General features: G+C 37.7%; 2 protein-coding genes across 3 annotated transcripts; one reads left to right on the forward strand and one right to left on the reverse strand.

The window, feature by feature from the left end:
* Nucleotides 1-5,341: 5,341 nt before the first annotated feature.
* On the forward strand, nucleotides 5,342-9,403 carry LOC137717900 (transcription factor bHLH74-like). 2 transcript variants are annotated; one of them, XM_088698771.1, is made up of 9 exons: nucleotides 5,525-5,809; nucleotides 6,808-7,477; nucleotides 7,570-7,800; nucleotides 7,895-7,960; nucleotides 8,053-8,121; nucleotides 8,333-8,404; nucleotides 8,506-8,649; nucleotides 8,742-8,823; nucleotides 8,917-9,403. In XM_088698771.1, the coding sequence occupies exons 2-9, from the start codon at nucleotides 6,863-6,865 to the stop codon at nucleotides 8,940-8,942; spliced, it is 1,305 nt and encodes a 434-aa protein (XP_088554897.1). In that variant the 5' UTR covers nucleotides 5,525-5,809; nucleotides 6,808-6,862; the 3' UTR covers nucleotides 8,943-9,403. The 2 variants fall into 2 exon arrangements, with proteins under 2 accessions (XP_068313505.2, XP_088554897.1); XM_068457404.2 differs by having other exon boundaries at nucleotides 5,342-7,477.
* A 1,145-nt stretch (nucleotides 9,404-10,548) lies between these two features.
* Nucleotides 10,549-14,900, reverse strand: LOC137717688 (putative xyloglucan glycosyltransferase 12). The gene is made up of 5 exons (XM_068457128.2): nucleotides 12,802-14,900; nucleotides 12,390-12,698; nucleotides 11,928-12,218; nucleotides 11,714-11,827; nucleotides 10,549-11,598 (listed from the first exon to the last, which is right to left on the reverse strand). Exons 1-5 carry the CDS (start codon nucleotides 13,561-13,563, stop codon nucleotides 10,975-10,977), a joined length of 2,100 nt encoding a protein of 699 aa, XP_068313229.2. The 5' UTR covers nucleotides 13,564-14,900; the 3' UTR covers nucleotides 10,549-10,974.
* Nucleotides 14,901-20,577: the final 5,677 nt, after the last annotated feature.

The raw sequence follows: 20,577 nt of genomic DNA on the forward strand, positions 1-20,577 counted from the left end.
TCTCAGGTTTGGGGTCGATTTCAATTCCTTACAACATCTTTAAAACATTTCACTTTCATACCTCGAGTACTATTTTATTTCAATATAATACATCCATTACATTTTCCATCCATTGGTCCGTTAAGAGTTAATGTGGCTATCACATTTGTGCCATGTGGCTAAACACTTAATAAAAAGTTTAAAATATTAAATAATTATTTAAAGAAAAGTTAAAAACAAATATCACAAAAAAAAAAAAAAAAAGAAACCAAATCCCCTTCCCCAAAATCCCCACCAATGCTCACCCTCCCACCCCTTCCCCCATCCCCCATCATCTGCAACCACTTCCCTCCCCATTGCGCCCCCACTGCGCCTCCATCTCTGACAAGAACCTCCCTGCCGCATTGAGCTTGTGGTTGGGGTTGGCAATGAGGAGGGTGAAGTCCCAAATGGCAGTGAGCTCGGAGCCTGTCGCATTGAGCAGGGAGACGTTGGCTGATTCGATCTGAAACTTGGGGAGTTGAGGGAGGAAGGCGAGCCAGGAGATGAAGAAGATGATGGACATGATGGTGAAGACGGCAACGACGACCATCATGATGCGGCTGAGGATGATGGGTTTGTGCCTGAAGGGCCCATCGGGCTAGGGATTGTAGTAGGGAGGTGGCGGGCCCGTGGGCTAGTAAGTATTGGGGGAAGAGCTCGGCGAGGAGGTTCTCGTCGGAGATGGAGGCGCAGTGGGGAGGGAAGTGGTTACGAGTGATGGGTAATGGGGGGTGGGAGGGTGGGCATGGGTGGGGATTCTAGGGAAGGGGATCTGGTTTTATATATATATAACTTTTCTTTAAATAATTATTTTAATATTTTAAAATTTTTATTAAGTGTTTAGCCACGGGGCACAAATGTGGCAACCACGTCATCTCTTAACCGACCAATAGATGGAAAATGAAACGTATCACATCCCGGCCCGGGCCCCCACCACATCCAGGCTGGACGCTTTGGGCCCCTACCACACCCTCACGGTTTTGTTTCTGGAAACTCACACGAGAACTTCCTAGTGGGTCACCCATCCTGTGATTGCTCTCGCGTGAACTCGCTTAACTTCAAAGTTTCAATGAACTCCGAAGCTAGTGAGCTCCCAAAAAGCTTCGTGATAGGTAGAGATGAGAATATACATATAAGGCTTACAAGATCCACTCCCCTGGGCGATGTGGGATGTTACATAACAAATGTATTATATTGAAATAAAATAGTATTTGAGGTATGAAAGTGAAATGTTTTAAAGATGTTGTAAGGAATTGAAATCGACCCCAAACCTAAGATGGTAAAGTGTAATTTACCCAAACTAATTTCATCGACCCCAAACCTAAGATGGTAAAGTGTAATTTACCCAAACTAATTTCTACCATATTAATTTCACAATTCATGCACTTCTTCAACTTAGCTTTAAACCAGCTTTCCCCACCACAGCTTCTTTGTAAAAGCAGAAGTTTGGTCATTTAGCAAACACCTTAGCACTTCAAAACTTTACAAAAGAACAGTTGTTGTCCCAAATAAGCAACTCGAAACAGGCACTAAATAAGTATTTTTCTTTTTGAGTTCCTATCTGCAATTAGTATAGCTTTATGCAATTTGGAAAAGGAGGGGTGGCAACATAATTTTTTGTTTGGTAAAGAAGGAAAAAGCTTCTTTAAAAGCATAAACCTTTCAAGCATGGGCTGTGAACTAAGTTAAAGCAAAGATTAGAGTTTTTAATTAGAGTGATAATTTGGGGTTTAGAAAATTCTAATCAATGGAGGCTAAATCTTGTAAGATATCAACCCCATCATTGCTAATCAGGGCAGGGCAGGGCAGGACCACCACAAATCCACATCTGTGCTGCTGCTTCTTCTAATAAGCTTAAGACCCACATCAACCTTCAATGCATGCCGCTGCACGCGTGATAGCTTATTAGGACCAATTTCTCTCTCTAATTAGTCTTCAATAAAAACACTTTTTGGTGGTTCTTTAATTTAATTTATCATTAACTTAATAATAATGTTAGCTGTTTACTTGTTTCATGAACAATTCTTGCTACAGTTCTCACTTATTATTTTTAAAGGAGACCAACTAGTGGCTTTATCACGGCAGTCTACTTTTTGAGGGGTCGGGAAGACTCACAAAAACATTTCATCCTCTCCTGTCAACCGTTGTGTGATTCATCAGTGCCACAAATCGAACCCCGAACTTACCGTGTGGTATAGGCTTGAAGTTCTTCCCCAACCATATGCAAACATTGTTGGGATGATATGCCCTCTCACACTCTCAAAGGTGGGATCATTAGTGTAGCTCGGACAATCGTCTACTATTAATGGTTGATTGTGTCCGTTGATACATTGTGTGTTTCATATTCATCAATGGACATGATTAATTCACATATGCATGTGCGACAGACTTTAAGATTTCCCTAAAAGGATTTAAGCGTGGTTGCAAGGGGGTAAGTAAACTATCGTGATTAACTGGCCTAACTCACATATCCGAGCTGCTTTGTCGAGATGACCCAAGGTGAATTATCGTGATTTTTTCATAATCAATTCTACTTTCAGAAAAAGCAATACATTTATTTGTGGGGTTCTGGAATTTGAAACATTTTTATGAGGAAGTTGGATGAATTGAATCAAATCTGTGGCTTTGGTTTAGCTTCAAGCAGAGTTGGCAAAACTAAATTAAAGCTCTTTTTATTTCTTTTGTCAGAGGGAAACATTGATTAGATTAAATGAAAGCTCTACTGATCTTAAAATAAGATGGGGTGGAATAAATTACAAGATAAATGCTAAGGAGACTTTCAAAAATAAAACTCTTCATGGATTCTCAGTCACCTTGTATTTTTGGAATAATGTTTTTAACATTGGCACGAAAAGTGACGTTAAACTGTGAGATGACAGAGAGTTTATGAAAAATCCTACGTTAAGAGAATCTCCTTAGTATCTCTTATTACAATGTCTCATGCTCATGGTTTCAGATGAATTCATTCACGGAAGATTTTTGATACAACAATAAATTTGTACTAAGCAATGAGATTGACCTTTAGGGTATAATTTTTTTTTTTTTTTTTTTAACAAACGAAAGTGTTAGTGAGTTAAACTATTAGTTGTTAAAAGAAGGGAGATCAGTAAAATCGAACTCATACCATGATACATATACATAATTGTTTTTAACTGGGGTAAAGCGACATCTGCTTAGACTATATGTATGTTAGATAATTAATCACTTTCTCAAACAATCAAACCCAATTATTGATTGTTGTTTTCATCTTTTAAGAAATTGAAAAAAAAAACCCAAGACCTTGTTCTTCTCCTCGAGTCCCATTCCAAGCCTCCAACTTGAAATGAACTGAGAGCTATGATTCAATGTGAGTCCCCACATTGATCAGTTTGGTGTACCATCACTATCATCGTATCTAACTATTTATATTTGCTTTAAAGTACTTATTGTAGGTCCCCCTCCAATGAACACATTTTGAAAATGACATAATAACTTACATATCAACATATAACATGTCCAAAATGAAATTCGGCTGTTATTCAAACTAAGTAGCGATCCATATCGATATATAAAGAAAAAACGAGTTAGCCGATCAGTCACATTGTTACCTTGACGACAAGTATAGACTTCATAATCATCATATATCTCATTCAGTAGTTGTTTAATGTCATCAATCACCAAACTTATGAAAAAAGTATCACGACTGAGGCGAAAAAGCATCAAAATGATACGGAGAGAACTACCCAAATGACCTCATTCAACGGTTCCTTATTTCAACAGTGTTTCAGTCTAATTTAAGAATAGCGATTCAAACCTAATTTTCAATTAATGAATACTTTGGGACTCATTTCTAGGGAAAAGGATCCTCGACGGATCCTTTTCTTGAGGATCCCAGGATGCCGTGATTATAATCGTTCATTATATATCGTGCGGTCAAAAATCATTTTAAATTTAAAATATAAAATTAAATATAAATAATACCTAACAAAAACTGAACCTGCGATATACGATGAACGATCACGATTACGAGATATTCAGAAAAAGGATCCGACGAGGATCTGTTCCCATTTCTAGGGTGTTGTGTGTCACACCTGATGATGACTTGGCATCAAATTAGCCGCTAAATTCGGAATAAATTTTGAGTTTTTGCCAGCCAGATCACAACCAGGCCTAGGAGGTGGAGGTTTGACCAGATAATTTGGTTTGACCAGGTTTGTTGGGTACTTGGATTAAGAGAGTAATACTACAGCTGGATAACCGTACCAGGACAAGGAGGTCAATTGATGATTAGATTCCATTATTCCTTATGTTCCTCAGCACACAGAGACTCAAAACCCTCCCAAGTTAAAAAAACAAAAAACAAAAAACAAAAAACAAAAGATTACAATTTACAAGTTCTACTACCAACTAATATTAGATTAATTTAATTTAATTAATTTAAAGACTTTTTTTAAATATTAGCCTCTGTTATGCCTCCCCAGCCTAATACTCTCAGTGTGGTCCCCTGAGAAGCACACACCTGTCAAGCACGGGCCCACCAGAAATCTTTAACAATAAAAAAATATAAAAGTAATCACGAATTATATCGGTCGATGCTACGATCTAATAATATTTCTTTCTTTTAAGTGTTTAAGTGTGAGGTCTTTCCATTTAATATTATGGTTTAGTAGTATTCATCTTCATTTCTAAGTGAAAGATCTTAAATTCGATTCTCATCAAAGGTGAATTTGAACCATATTATTGTTAGCACATTGTGAATCTAAGCCCACCTCATCCCTTTTAATGTAAATAAAATAGTTTGTTCAAGAAAAAAAAAAGTGCGAGGTCATAAGGTCCCTTGGTTCTTTATGGTGAATTGGACAAATTGTCTATAACATATTTATCAGAGAATGAAATCAAGTCACTAATTATTTAGCTTCATTTGGGCAGATAGTTATGCTTATAGATGGTGGTCTATGGTTCCGGATTTTATTGCCTCAACCAATACTCATGATACTTCATTTTGCCCTTATTATCGATTTCGTTGATTATTTGGTCACTGCAGGTCTTGGCTTAGTCCTCCCGCTTGTATTGTTGTTTTTTAATTTCCTAATATTTCGTAATAAAAATGGTGGAGGAGGGACGTGCGGGGGTTTCTAGGTGTAATGATTCTCATCTTTATAGAAAAAAGGTAAGTATCTCGTACACGATCATTGCCGAAGAGCTAATCTCTCGTAATATTTCTCCATGGAACGTATTAAAAAAAATGAAATAAGAAATCCAAGGGTGGAGAAGGGGGGATTGGGAAGTGGGGCCCAGAGAGTTGGTGTGCAATGATGCAGATGGAAGGATGATGGAGGTTAGGAGCATAATGAGTTTTTATTCTCAAAAGAAATGAAAGGGGGTGAATGGGTTAGTTGGCACTGAGAAAAATGAGTGTGTAACAGCAAAGAGAGGTCTGTTACAATAGTTGGCAAATGTGTCAGTAAAAAATAATTAAATTAAAAATTTTAAAGTATGTCAAAGATGTCAAGCGAGCAAGCTTGGCCTTGAAGAGAAGAACCTCTCCAATTTTTTAATTCCCAAAACAAAGTTGAAAAAAAAAAAAAAAAAACAGAGGGAAAGCATTATTATATTGGAAAATTGCAGAGAAGTGAATGCTCAAAGTAGAGAGAGAGAGAGAGAGAGAGAGAGAGAGAGAATTACAAAGGGTGAAGTGTGGAAGGAGAGAGAGGGATTAGGTTCTGTAATAATTTTTCCAACCAAAGCAGTTGGCAGTGGTTATTTCTGGGTCTTTTAAATCATACATGTCATCTGTTAACTTGGGCAGGTAAGCAAACCCTCACTCTTTTTGTAGCTCCATAGCTCTGCTGCATTTTGTGTGTGATCCATAAGAAAAAGGTTAGAACTTGATGCTTCTTTTGCTGTTTGTGCAAATACCCAACTTGTGAATTGGGATTTTCCTGTCAAATTGGATTCCTTTGGAGGTAAAATCAAAATCCCAATTCAGGGACTGAGCTAAAACCCTGCCCATTTTCTCTTCTGTCACAATTCAAGCATAAATTTGATGCCTTCTGGTCTTTCTTGGAGTACCCATCTAAGAATATCTCAAAAGGGGTTCTGCAACTTTCCTTTTTCCCAGTTTCTAGGCTTCTAGCTCTTTTGATTCAAAACTTGCAAGAGCTAGTTGTTATTTCCTGATAGGTAATTGGCAGCCATTTTTATTAATCATTATTATAATATTCAATTGCTTGAAGCTTGGAGTGATTCTCCTTCTCCCTAATTTTGGTCATAGTTTGGAGAGATTCAAAACCCCCTTTTCCTTCTGGTTCCATCAACCAGATTGATGTTTGATTGAGCTGAGGATTGAAAATAAAAAATTTGAAATTTAGCTCTCTCCAAAGAGAAAAAGGGAATCTGCTTTCTTTTTGTTAGTCTGGTGAGCTGTTGCTTAGCTAATGTCTATGTTTGTCCATGTCTAACTTTATGCTCTGAAAGGTTCACTTTTTCTTGTCTGTGGGGAGCATTTTCTTTTGTTTATTTTTCCCTTCCCTGCACTAGAAGCTTGATCCTAGGGTTTTTGAGGTCTTTAGGGTGGTGCAGTATAGGATTTTATGCCTGATACACTGGATTTATCCTCTCACTTTGTGTCCATGGGATGCTGCAACAAGAGGCATCTGTTGCTTTAGCACCCTCTCAGGTCTATAAAGCTGCAGAGGTTACCTGTTCCTTGTTGAGTCTGCAAGATATCACCAGTCAACTTTGGTCAAAGCCACCCACTTTCCCTTTAGTGTCTTAGATTTCTTTTGTCGTTTGAATAATATATAGGTTGGTGGAGGAGGACTCCATAGTTTTGGAGGATTAGGACTTCTGAGTTCATAAAATGGGAGGTCATGACAGTGAGGATGTAGGGTTTCAGCATAGAATTGATGGGAGCCTGAACTGTCCATCTTCCGGGATGAGCATGAATCCGCTGCCCGAAAAGGTTTCCAGAACGGCAACGAGTTCTGTGTCCATGTTTAAGCCTTCAAATGGGGCTGACCCTTTCTTTGGTTCTGGTTGGGATCCAATTGTTTCATTGAGTCAGAATGATAATTTTGGCGGTCCTTCGGGTGTTTCCCATGGCGAATTTCCCAATCCACCTTACCCCGTTGCGATGGAGAATCAGGGAATGAGCAGCACCTCCCACCTTGTTCAATATCCATCTGATTCAAGCTATGTTGGGATGGTGCCAAAGCTTCCTCAATGTTTTGGAAGTGGAAGCTTCTCAGAAATGGTTGGTTCTTTTGGTCTCTCTGAGTGTGGCCAGATTGCTAACCCTGGGTGTCCTCCGAACTATAACCCCAACAGGGAGGGGGTCACTGAGAGGACTTCAACAATCGGTGCCCAATCTCACGATGATCGCCAAATTTCCGAAGAGGGTGCTTTAGGATCTTCGCCGAATGGAAAGAGAAGGAAACGAGTTTCCAAATCCAACTCTGCATTCAGTCCAAATAAGGTAAATTGAGCTATGCTGAATTGGTATCAGTTTCTTGTTTTTTTGTTGATTATTTATTCCGGTGATGTTAATTTCTTTGTTATCTGTAATAGAATGCTGATGGGGAACTTAACAAGGATATGTCTGGGGAGAGCTCTGATTATCTGAAAGAGCAAGATGAGAAGAAAGCAAAAACTGAAGAAAATGCAGCTGCAAATTTGCGTGGCAAGCAGATGGGCAAACAGACTAAAGAAAATTCTCAAAGCGGAGATCCAAAAGACAGTTACATTCATATTAGAGCCCGAAGGGGCCAGGCTACAAATAGTCATAGCCTCGCAGAAAGGGTGCGTTCTCATTACGATATATCCATGTATCAAAATTTCATGAAAATTTCCTTCTCAATTAGTTTATTGAAGCAATATAACTTTCTGCTTGCAGGTAAGAAGAGAAAAGATTAGCGAGCGGATGAGATTGCTTCAAGAACTTGTTCCGGGATGCAATAAGGTATTCATAAATGTTGGAGTTGGTCGGTTTTCGGAGTAATCTCTTATGTTATATAGAATACTGATCAATTTGTTAAACAATCACGTTTCTAGATTACTGGGAAGGCTGTAATGCTTGATGAGATTATCAATTATGTGCAGTCTCTGCAACAGCAAGTTGAGGTAAGAAATTCTGCAGTATAAAATGAGGAACTACTTCCATGTTTTGTAGAGAAAAATATATCCGCTATGTTTATAGTTGTACTGCAATTTCTGCTAGTTGTAAGCTGAAACTAGAGAACCATGTCCATAATTGTGAAATGTTAGTACCGTGGTTGTCTAGCTCCGATATGTTTTATGATTCAGTAAAGGTTTACTTTCTTTAATGATTCAGTTTTTATCAATGAAACTTGCGACGGTCAATCCAGAACTCAACATTGATATTGAACGGATTCTGTCCAAAGATGTAAGTCCGTCCAAAACGCAAGTATTACTCAATAATTTTGTCAATTACAACAAAATATTAGTGAATGTATTGAACTTCATCTTGGATTGCCTTCTATGTAGATTCTTAACTCGCGGAGTGGCAGTGGAGCTATCTTCGGGTTTAGTCCTGGAATCGGCTCTTCTCACCCATACCCTCCCGGTATGTTCCCTGGAAACTTGCCAAGTATGCCAACTTCAGCTCCACAATTTCCTTCCTTGCCTCAGGTAATTAGAATTGAGAGACTTCAAATCATAAGATATAATCGTCTTTTTTGCTTGACGAAACAGCAGCTGATTTAACGCACGTGATTTTGCAGAATGTATTAGACAATGAGCTCCAAGGTCTTTTCCATATGGGTTTTGATTCTAGTTCAGCTATTGACAATATGGGACAAAATGGTAAATAACACAAATTCATTCGTGTTTGCAAATCGCTTTCAAAGTTCTTATGTCTTTAGCTTTCTTCTAACCTTGACACGCTATAATGTTCAGCGGGCCGCTTGAAGCCGGAGTTATAAGATTCAGACGGATATTAGGGGCTACTTCCACCCGACAGACAACTCAAATTTTCGGTTAACTCTACTTGACTCAGCTAGAGAAGAAGAAAAAGCGGAAAGAAAACGAAAAAAGAAAAAGAAGCTTATTCCGGTTGTATAGTCTCTCTCGGTTCCTAATTGTTTGTTCTTCGAATTTTTAGCAGAAGAAGATGACTTTGTTATATTACAAAAAAAAAATGTGTATAATGAGACAACAAGGCAAGAGGTTTGATTGGTGAAGAAGAAGAACTCTGTTTTTTGGGTGTTTGTAGAAATAGGACTTTGCTTGAAGCTTTCTAGGGTTTTAGGGGAATCTGTGAAAGAATTGTTTTTGTAGATTGCTGCATCATGAAAGGAGTAACAGATTTGTTCTGATGTTCATGTAACTTCCTCTGAAAAATCTCCATTTCTTTTGCAATAAATTATGAGTTATGTTTCTGAAAGTCGCGGTTGTTAATTTAATGCACCAATAGAATCGGGGTACAAACTTTAATAAAAAATAAAACCTGACCTATTGCAGGTTTTAATACCCCTGACTCTGTTTTCGATTAAAAGTTTGTAACCGGTTTATTTGTGCACATTTCTGCCATTAGCCCTTGTGACCCAGGATGAAAAAAGTGAAACTTCTTCCCAGTGTTTGCCATGCATCCTTTATTCTTCCTTTGGAACTTCCACGCGTTAGATTGAATGAATGAAAGGAGAATTAAGCGACACAGAAACAAAAAGGAGTGCCGAAGGAGAAAAACGGAGGTTGCGAAAATCGTTTTCCTAGAACAAATTAAGGAAAACAAGTCAAGCTTCTTTTTCCATAAAAGTAACAGATTTGATGCTTCTTTCTTCTTCTGCTGCTCCTATAACAAGATGTCAATCTCATCGGTGCTGGCTTCTTGGTTTCTGATGCGATACCAGCAAATTTAGGTGTAGCAATTTCAAGGTAAAGAAACCAAACACCATCTGATTTAATACGTCACTTCTGCTCATCTTATCTTATCGTCTGAGTCATTAGGGATCACCAATCTGGCATTTATACCGACTTGAAGAAGAGCTTTCTGTGGGGGGTTGGTTTTTTATTTCCCTTCCAATCAAATTGGGTTTGCTTTCTGTCATAAAACGTGAGGATTCAAGAGAGTGATATGGCCTCGTCACTAGCACCACGGTCTAGTATATTCTTATGTATTTGTAGGCGGGTATTTTAGAATTAAATTGGATAATTCACTGGTGATTCGCATCTTTTTTTTTCTTGACGACTGCTTATATTTATGGCACTTGCATTGAATAATAAAATGAGAATCAAAGAATAAACAGAGATCTTTTCTTGCATAACTAGGTGGTGGTTTCACCACAACAGTCTCCCTATTTGGGAGTCGAGAAGACTTACAAAAGCATTTCAACTTATTCTTAACCACCATCATGTCATTCGCCATCACCGACAATCGAATCTTGAATGTGTCGTGTATAATACAGATATAAAATTCATCCTCAATCACTACTATTATATAAACATAGGCCCCCTTCTAAGGAGTACTTTTTCCTCTTGAGAAAAAAAAAAAGAAAAAAAAAAAAGAGAGAAACTATATACCATTTATAATTGATGAGAAGAATAAAAGCATCAAGAAGATTGCCTTTGAAATTGTAAAGTAGCGTGTGTTTTGATGTTTGAAGAAACAGATTTTCTTACAAAAAGAATGACTAAAAACAAAAGAATGAAAAATAAATTAAAAAAAAAAAAAAAAAACAAACATTGAACATGCATCACTATTTCTCATCTGTGTTTTCCTCATAGATGCCATCCTTTCTCCATTTATAGCACAACTACTTTTCTTCTTCAGGGTGGCCGGAGTCTGGAGGGCGGAGGACAAGCAAGAGAGAGAGCAACACTCTCAGCCCTCTCGACGACCTTCTCCCAAGTAGTCCTCTCTCCGGGCTGTTCTACTTAGATACGATTTGTACCACCCCGGCTTGTCTGTGTTTCTATCGTCCATTTATCGCTACGAAAGTTTATTGCTCTCTCTTTTCACTCCACCTGCTCACCGATTAGGTCTAGACCGACCAGCAGGAACGATACTCCCTGAAACAACAAGAAGTAGAAGTGGATACCCTGAGCAGACAGAAGGCTCCTCGCCGCGGCAGTTAGGAGAAGGAAAGCCAATGCCAACTCCTTTGTGTATATTCTGTTGTGCTTCTTCTTCCGGGAAACCTTTTGCTCCTGCTGTCTAATTTCTTCCTTCATTTCATCAAGGTCCGGCACTGAGACCCCCCTTTGATGCTTTGGCTTTTCAACTAAGGAGGTGAGATCGCCCTCTGAGGAACGGCCAGATTTTTTAGTGACAACCCACTCATATGCGCTGCCAAGCTGGAACAGGCCGGAGATCATAGCGTTGAACTTGGTCACTGACATGGTGTTCTCAAAGAGAAGGTAAGGAACAATGAAAGGGAAGGCTTTTGGGGCTGGGAGAATGTTGAGAAACGACATGGTGGCGGGGATGTAACATACAACCCACGCTGGTAGCTCAGCCTCTGGGATGAACATTGTCATGGGGAGAATTATGCAAAAAAGGGTAAACGAATAGAAGGGTAATATAAGTTTCCGAAGCAGAAAGAAGAGAAAGATTAAATTGAATTTCTTGCCAATGCTGATCTGTGACAAGCAAAGAACAAGATATAATTAGTGAACCACAATTCACAACAATTCCTTGGCAAGCAAAACAACCTTAATTGAACAAAGGGACAAGTACCACCAAAAGGATATATACCTTCGATTTGATAATAGCGGGCAAACAGAGGCGAAACAATTGCATAGGCCCTGAGTGCCATCGGTGTTGTTGCTTCCGATAAGCTTCATAAGATTCCGGTAATTCACACTGGCACTGAGCACATAAAACATATAGCACTAACAACCATTAGCCAACCGTTGAAACAGAGCAAGTAAACTAGTTTTAACAGAGGATAATTGGGGCAAAATAGTACCTCGACGTCATTGAGGAAAACGAATTTCCATCCGTGGAGATGGGCACGAACAGCAATATCCATGTCCTCGACAGTGGTCCTCTCTAACCACCCACCGGCTTCTTCCAACGCCTTTATTCTCCACACACCAGCTGTCCCATTGAAACCGAAGAAATTAATGAACACGCTGTTCACTTGTTGCTCAACCTCAAAGTGGAATGACAAGTTAATGTTCTGCAGCCTTGTGAGCAGGTTCTCATCCTTGTTCACAAAGGACCACCTAGCCTGAACCAGCCCTAGTTCATCGTTGCCCTGAAATTAAAATAATTAACCGATTTTAGCAATTAAGGCTACTTAATCGCAATAATTATCCGCATCTTCGCATTAAAAGCAACAATCTTTACAATAATGCAGTTCGATCAGTCTCAATCAGAGTATCACAGATTATGATTAACAACAGAATTAGCAGCGAGTAAGGTTTACCTTGAAGTGAGGGACCGTTCTCTTGAGGAAATCAGGGGTGGGCTGAAAATCTGCGTCGAAAATCGCGACGAATTCATAGTCCTTGACATAGCTACAATTCATTGCAGACTTGAGATTACCAGCCTTGTACCCATCTCTAATCACGCGATGCCGGTACACAATGTTGGCTCCCTCCTGCTGCCACTTATGGACTTCCTCCTTGATCAGAAACTGCGTCGTTGGATCATCCGAATCGTCGAGAATTTGAATCAACATCTTCGATTTCGGCCAGTCCAGATTGCACACTGCAGCAATTGACGTCTGATAAACCTGATTTTCCAAACAATCCACAATCAGCCAAGAACAAAATGCACAGAAATCGTAAAATTAAAAGTTACTGAGCTAAAAAAATTCGTAAATTCAGTAAATTTACCTCCTTTTCATTGCACATGGGAATCTGAACAAGAACCATGGGGAAGTAACCGGTTTCCCCTGTTTCGGGGTCGAAAGAGCCTTCCTTCGGGACCGGTTTGATCTTCTTGAACCGGATCCAGAAGCAACCCAGGCAGAGGATTAGCCTATCCAAGCTCTGAATCATGAAAAGAACAATGCAGGAACTGGCCAGGAACTGTAGCGGCGGAGCTAAATACTCCACCCGGAACAAAACCCATTTCGAATAAACCCAATCAAACGCGCCCTTAACCCCAAATGGCGACGCCCACAAGTACTCCAGCTGCAGATGCGCCGGCCCAAAGTGCCAGCCTTTGAAATACGCCGCCACCTCAAAACCCAGAAGAAGAACCGACAGACACAGGAACATCTTGATACAGAAGTAGAACCGGCTGCGGACGGCCGGGTTCTCGACTTCCCTGACGCCGTGGGGCTCGACGTCGGCGTCGGTGTCCATCCGGCCGGAGGCGACGCGACGGCGGATTGCCGATGCGAGGCCCAGCATTGCGGAGCCGATGGAGGTGAGGCAGCCCGCGGCTCTGTGGGCTTTGAGGAGGAGGACCCAAGTGAACTGCTTGGCGTTTTTGCCACGGACACGCCCCGGCGACTCGGAGATGAGGAAGTCCTCGTCGGAGGGGCCTTCGAGCTCGACCATGGACCAGTTGGGGTTCTCCATCTTGATGACGACGGGTGTGCCGCGGTGGGTGTCTTTAGTATTATTCCACCAGCTGAAAGAGGGCGCCATTTTTATGGGTGCGAATTCTTCTGGGTGTCTGATCTCACGAAACCAAGCTCAGAAGCGACCCAAACGAACTGAAACGTTTCTTATTTTGTAATCTATTCGATTTTTCGGTCCGAGGCAAAACCCCTTCTCGACCGCTTGAAGACGAAGAGACCCCAAATGCAGAAAAAGGCTACGACTTTGATCTCATTGTCAGGAAATGTAGAGAGAGAAAGTGAGACAGAGGGGAGAGAGGGAGATGGCGAAGGAGAAGAAGGACGCGTGGTGGAGAGAAAGCAGAGCGAGCGAGGCGTCTCTAAATCAATGCGACATTCGGTGCTGCCGAGTGTAATAAGAGAGAGAGAGAGAGAGAGAGAGAGGACTGGGGAATTCTAGAGAGAGAAAGAGAGATTGAATAGAGAGAAACAGCAAGAACTACAAAGGTTGTGACTTTGTCTGTGGGGGCTGAGGCCAAATGTGCTACCATCAATTTACAGCTTGCAAATGAGGCCTCTGGGAAGCAATACGAATAGAGAGAGAGAGAGAGAGAGAGAGATTTGAGAAATGAAAGAGATGGCAATGGAAATGGAAACAGCTCAACACGTCTTTGAATTTGATTAGGGAAATTAATTAATTAACTAATTAAATGATTAAAAGAGGGAGAAGAAAAATAAAAAAACTTGACGAAATAAGATAATTAATTTATTTAAATTGATTCACAGAACCCACGTTCTCAAATGTTAATGTCTGAATTGATTTTTTAAACAATAACAAGTAACAACATCCCCAGATTTTCTTTCTAAATTTTCCACCAATTCATAAAAAATTGAGTAATTTGAAAAGAAATTCATATAAACCGTGTACTAAAACGATAATTTGTGACTCGTACACCAAAAAAAACCCAGTCAATCAAACAGTACAAAAATTCAGAAAAAGATGCAATTATTAACCGGATTTTCGACAAAGACAAACAATGTTTTTACTTTTCTTTTCTTGAATTTTCAGGGTTTTTTTTTTTTTTTTTTTTTTACATAATACCTTCAAGTAATAATAAAATCAGCAACAACTGACGACGAAAGTTCTAACCCTAGAAGTTTTCTTCGAACAAATAAAAGAATCATCTTTTTGTTTTTGGAGAATTTTTGTTTTCGTTACAATTTAAGAATTGAGAAAAAAAAGGAATGAGAATTTACGAAGATGTTCTAGCGTAGCGAAAGATAGGAGATGCTTCCCTCCTCCTTCCAAATCCGATTGAAATTCCATCTGGGTGGTTGCTCCTCCTCCTCCTCCTCGTGTGAATTCAAAGCTCTTAATTTTTAAAGAAATGAAAGGTGTTTTACCATTTTACATTTTAATCTGAGAAAAAAAAAGTAAGAAGGAAAAAGGAATTATATTTGTAGATAATAATAATAATAAATATTCACGAGAAGGACAGGGTGACCAGATCATAGAACCACCAAATGCTTCTGGATGCGACAAAGAGTGAATGGTATTTTGGGTTTTTTATGACTTTTTTTTTTTTATTGTTTTACTTTTTTTTTTTAATATTTTTGTTAATTAGTATTTTCTAAAATTTAATTTAATGATTAATGGAGGATTAGTAATTGGAAGCTTCATATGGGCTTGTTTAGGGAGGACAACAACCACGCCCCCAACGAGAGCGTGCCTGTCACTGCTGCCGTTTTACCAAGTCTTATAAGAAACCTAGGATTAAGAATAGTGATAATCACGATCACTAGATGTATATAATCATGTAAAATTTTGAATACGGAAGCTGCAAAAGTGGCTAGATATTTAATGAGGTTTAAGTTGAAAAGATAAATTATTGAGGTTCAAATCAAGTAAATTATGAATTATAGTGATAAGTAGAAACATTAAAAAGTACGTAAATTTCAAAGAAAAATATCTTAAATATTAGCTCAGTTTAATGGTACCATTAGAACTATGGTATAACATAATTATTTCAGTAATTAAGTAAGGGAATTATTATCAGCACTCCAAAAATCTCATTTGGCATTCTAAACATTCTACAATTAGAAAGAAAAATACACTTATGAATAGTATAGAATGAAATTTTTGAAGTGCTAACAACAATTCTCGTAAGTAAATATGTGTTAGACCGATTGGCTATGACAATGTTAATGTTCTCTTCTAATAAAGTTCAAATTATGCTCCTTGTTTATTGAAGTAATCCAAAATTTATTGTAAATATAGTTGTATTAATGACAAGGGCACGTGTATGACCATTACTATGCATGCATGTTGTAATTAAACGTACTCTAACATATTAGACATCGGGTATAACTTTTCAAATTTGTACCGAAAAAAAAATTCACTTATTTATTCATAAGAAAACACAAAAAATATAATTAGTTGGGTTAAGTACACCCTTCAAGATTTATTGATTTTTCATAAAATTCTTTCACGTTTGAGACATGATACTAACAATCTTTTAGATTTTAATTAACTTTCATATAACCCTTCGGTCAAAATTATGCTAATAAACAGAGAACTTTATCCTTATAGCTAATTACTTAAATAATAAAAATATTTATAATTATATATAGAAAAATAAAATATTAAGAAAATAAATTAATCATTAAGAGGTGATTTTGGTTATTTTAAATATAATATACCAAAAAACTAGAAAATAAATTAGTTTTAAATACGTCATTCATAATATTTGAATTCAAAATTTTCATTTACGCCATTAATACTACGGTCTAATGGTATTCTTATTCACTTGTAAGTGAGAGGTTTTAAGTTTAATTCTCGCCAAAAGCGAATTTGAATTACATTATTACCAGCTCATTGTGAAGCTAAACTCACCCATCTCGTTTAGTATAAATAATATTATTTGTTCAGAAATAAAATTTTCACTTACAAATAAAAATTAGAGTAAATTGTAGCAATGGTCCCTCAACTTTAATCAAATTGGAGCAATTGTCCTTCAACTAAAAATCAATTATCATTGGTCCTTAATCATTAAAACGTGCAGCTATCGTCATTTTCGTCAACTTCATCAGAATTTTGTCAAAATGAGTTATGTTGGAAGGACCATTGCTACAATTCAGTTAAAATTGAGGGACCATTTCTCTAATTGGGTTAAGGTTAAAGAACTATTTGTCTAGTTGGATAAAAGTTGAAGGACCATTGGTAAAGGATTTTTAGTTGAGGGATTATAACTGAACGTTTAATGAGTTAAGAAAACAATGATAATGAATTTTTAATTAAAAAACTATTGCTCAAATTAATTTATAGTTAAAGAACCACTCCAGCAATTTACTCTAAAAATTAGTATCACCCCGATAATATCGCGTGCATATATATAGTTTGGCCCCGTACTTGTCAAGTGATGAGACGCGCCCCGTACTTGAACAGCGTCCGCACTTTTGAAATGACCAAGTTACCCTTGCGTCCACGTTTCCCACCGACAATTATCGGTTGGTGAACGAGGATAGTTATGGAAATTAAACGCAGTTCCAGGATGTTAGGTGATACTTCAGCGGACGACGACGAAATTTAAGATCTGAAGTGCTGAACACGTGTACGGTTGCAGATGGGTTATAAAACCCTAACAACCTTCTTCAGCGAGCCATTTTCAAAATTCAAAATTTTAAAAAAATAATATTTTAAAATGTTCTGGCATAGAGATGACTGGGACACAGTGCATTCGTACAGGATAAGGGGTAAAACTGTAAAAAGGCCATCAAACATGCTACACGGGGCGTTGATCTTGACACGTAAGATCGATCGATTAGATACGATCACAAACCGCACGTGATGTCCAGGTTTTTATCTAGCGTGTGTGGCACGATGACCGGAGGGTGAGACACGTGGAACAGCGGTGGTGCGTTGGTCATAAACTGGGTGCCGACCCCCCAGCCGGCGGTGGCCCACAGCTTTTTGAGCGCAATTCTCGCCTCCTTGCCAAATGCCAGGTCACCCACTTTATATGAAACACGTTCCATGTGTCTTGTCTTTTTCAGGAAAATAAAAACAGATAGGCTATGCAACATGCACGTAGTTACTACGTAAGTTAAGTGAATACTTTCTTTCTTTTTTTTCTTTTTTTTTTTTCTCTCTCCCTCTCCCCCTTAAAAGGGAATCAATTCACGATTTTGCCACGACAGTTCACCTTTTTAGGACCAGAGAAGACTCATTAAGATATTTTAGCATTATCGATCACCATCTTGTGATTCACCAACACTATGTATCAAACTCGGGAAGTATCGTATAAAATACGAGCATGAAACTCGCCCTTAACCACTTAAGTGAATAGTTAAAGATCATAAGACTAAAACTCAACCCTAGGTAGTTCAGGCCATCTCTAACCGATGGCTGGCCAGAGGGCTCGTTTTAGCCCTCTGGCCCTTCAAGATTTTACAAGATATTAATATTTTAATGAACAGTACAGGGCCATATTTGCCTCCGTCTCCAACCGAGGGCCAGAGGGCCATAGGGCTCGTTTTAGCCATGTCACGAAAAACCGTCTCCAACCAAAGGCCAAAGGGCCATAGGGCCAAACATAATTTATTATTTAAATTTAAAAACTACAACAACTTAAATTCAAATCCAATAACATAAATTTAAAAACTACAACGATAGCCCAAAAAACCAAAAAAATTAGAATTTAAATTTAATGAATGGTTTAGGTATTTATAAGAAAAAAAATTAAAATTTTTAAGAATTAAAAAAAAAAGGTTTTCCCAAAAAATCAAAAAAAAAAAAAAAAATTGAATACAACGGCTAGTTGACTAACCGTTGCATTCAAATTTTTTATTTAAACAATCATGTCGGTTATAACTGACAGGAATGCTATATTTTCTAGCCAGCCCTCCAGCCCTCTCCGATTCTGTGGGGCCCTCTCAGATTCCATAGCCTTCTGGCTGAGCCCTCGGTTGGAGATGGTTTTCGGGCTATTTTCGGCCCTCTGGACCCTTCGGTTGGAGATGGCCTTACTCTATTTTATTGGTAATTATCCTTGCATGGCGGACGGATGTTGTATCGATAATTTAACGAGATGCTTTATCTTAAATATGTTATCCATAGATATTGACATTTTATTGATGGTTTGTTGAGTAATATATAATTAAAAGAATTATATATTTAGAAAAAGATTCTCGCAGGATCTTAGGGATTCGGTGATCGTGACTGTTCATCGTATGTCGTGCGGTCAGAAATCATTTCAAAATTTAAAATTAAATATAAATAGTACCCAACGAAAACTAACTATATGATGTACGATGAACGATCACGATATTCATAGGGTTCCTAAGAAAAGGATCCGGCGAGAATCATTTTCCATATATTTATACTAAATTAGCATACTATCTCAAGTCAAGTAACAAATGTTTTCAACATCTAGTGAGCTCAATTAATTAACCGACGTAATATTTACTTGTCAAATTAGATGATACACAAATGTAATACAAAAACGTAATCTCTCTAACATGTGTGTGGTTCGTTATTCAATAGAGAACATATGTGACACACCCCGACCCAGAATGTTCACTAGGACTCCAAGTCGAGTTGTGTTGGGCAACATCTGGAATGTGACAAAGCCATGAAGTGTGATAATGTGAATAAATTTAAACCTAAAAGTGCCTATAAACACGAGTACGTGGTGAGCGGTTTTGGACCCATTTAACATGTTATCACACTTTATGGCTTCGTCACCTTCCAGGTATTGGCCATCACAACTCGATTCAGAGTCCTAGTAGACATTCCGGGTCGGGATGTGTCAATATATCACTCTGTAATTATATACAAATTCAATGATACATATACTTAGGATCACAAGTTTATTTACTAAACTTTCTTATAGAAGAATGGGTGATAACTTATATTGCTATTAGCATCAATGATTTTTTTGACATTCTTAGTTATAAGAAATCATTAGGAGTTGTTATATCATCGTTGTATGATCATTATGTCATCAATATATGATCAATATCTGACCGTTATTAAAAATAATTATTACTTTAACCAAATGTCAAAAAATAATCATTCTTGCTAATTGTCCTAATTTATACCTACATATATAACACATTGTCTTATCATTTTACAAAAGTAAAATGGGGGACACTTCACATTTACATCGGTAAAATATTTTCATATCATTTTACGAGCAAATTTGATTAGAAAATTATTCTTTAGAATAACGCTGAGGCGTAAAATTTATTTACCAAATGTCATCGCCATACGTGTTCTCTTATCAGTTATCGGCAGATTGTTTTACATGTTACACACACACACACACATACTTCTCGTGGTGATTAAAGTAATATTGTTTAGATTTACGTACGAATGATGGAATGATTTCATTGTTGAATAATTAAAAAATAATATATATATATATATATATATATATATATATATATATATATATATATGCGGCTGTTTGACTGACAAGGGATGGGATTGGGTTATTGATCTTAAAAAGCACATCTCTTCAATTTGAACATGTATTTTTTATTAGAGGTATTCATCAATTTTCCCCCTAAACTTGTGACCATTGGCCAATTTCCCCCCTGAACTTTAATTTTGGCCAATTTCCCCCCTCAACTCTCATAATTAGTCAATTTCCCCCCTCAACTTTAATTTGGCCAATTTCCCCCCTCAACTCTCAAAATTAGTTAATTTGCACCCTACTGTTAATTTTTTTTTATTTTTAATTTTCCATCTATTCTTTTCTTAATTTTCAATCTTTCTAATAGCTTCCAACAAAGTACTAAAATTAACATAAACTCACCTGCATAATATAGGGTAAAATGTACAAAAACATAATACATTTAGTATGTGACATGGGTTGATTATAAGAAAAAGTTATGAATCGGGTTTAAAGCATGTAGAAGAAGAAATAATAACAAAAAGAAATAATAATCCTAAACTCATGGATCAAACCTATTTCAATAAAATGGGTTATTCTTAATAAGGAGTCGAAAATTATGAATAGACTAGCCATTTTTTCACTAAAGCTCGATTCTCCGCAATTTACTTGAACTTAGCTTTCACTTTTATAAAGAAAATTGTATT

This window comes from Pyrus communis, chromosome 8 (assembly GCF_041283825.1).
Source record: "Pyrus communis isolate YQ-2024b chromosome 8, ASM4128382v1, whole genome shotgun sequence".
In the NCBI taxonomy this organism is placed as follows: Eukaryota; Viridiplantae; Streptophyta; class Magnoliopsida; order Rosales; family Rosaceae; genus Pyrus; species Pyrus communis.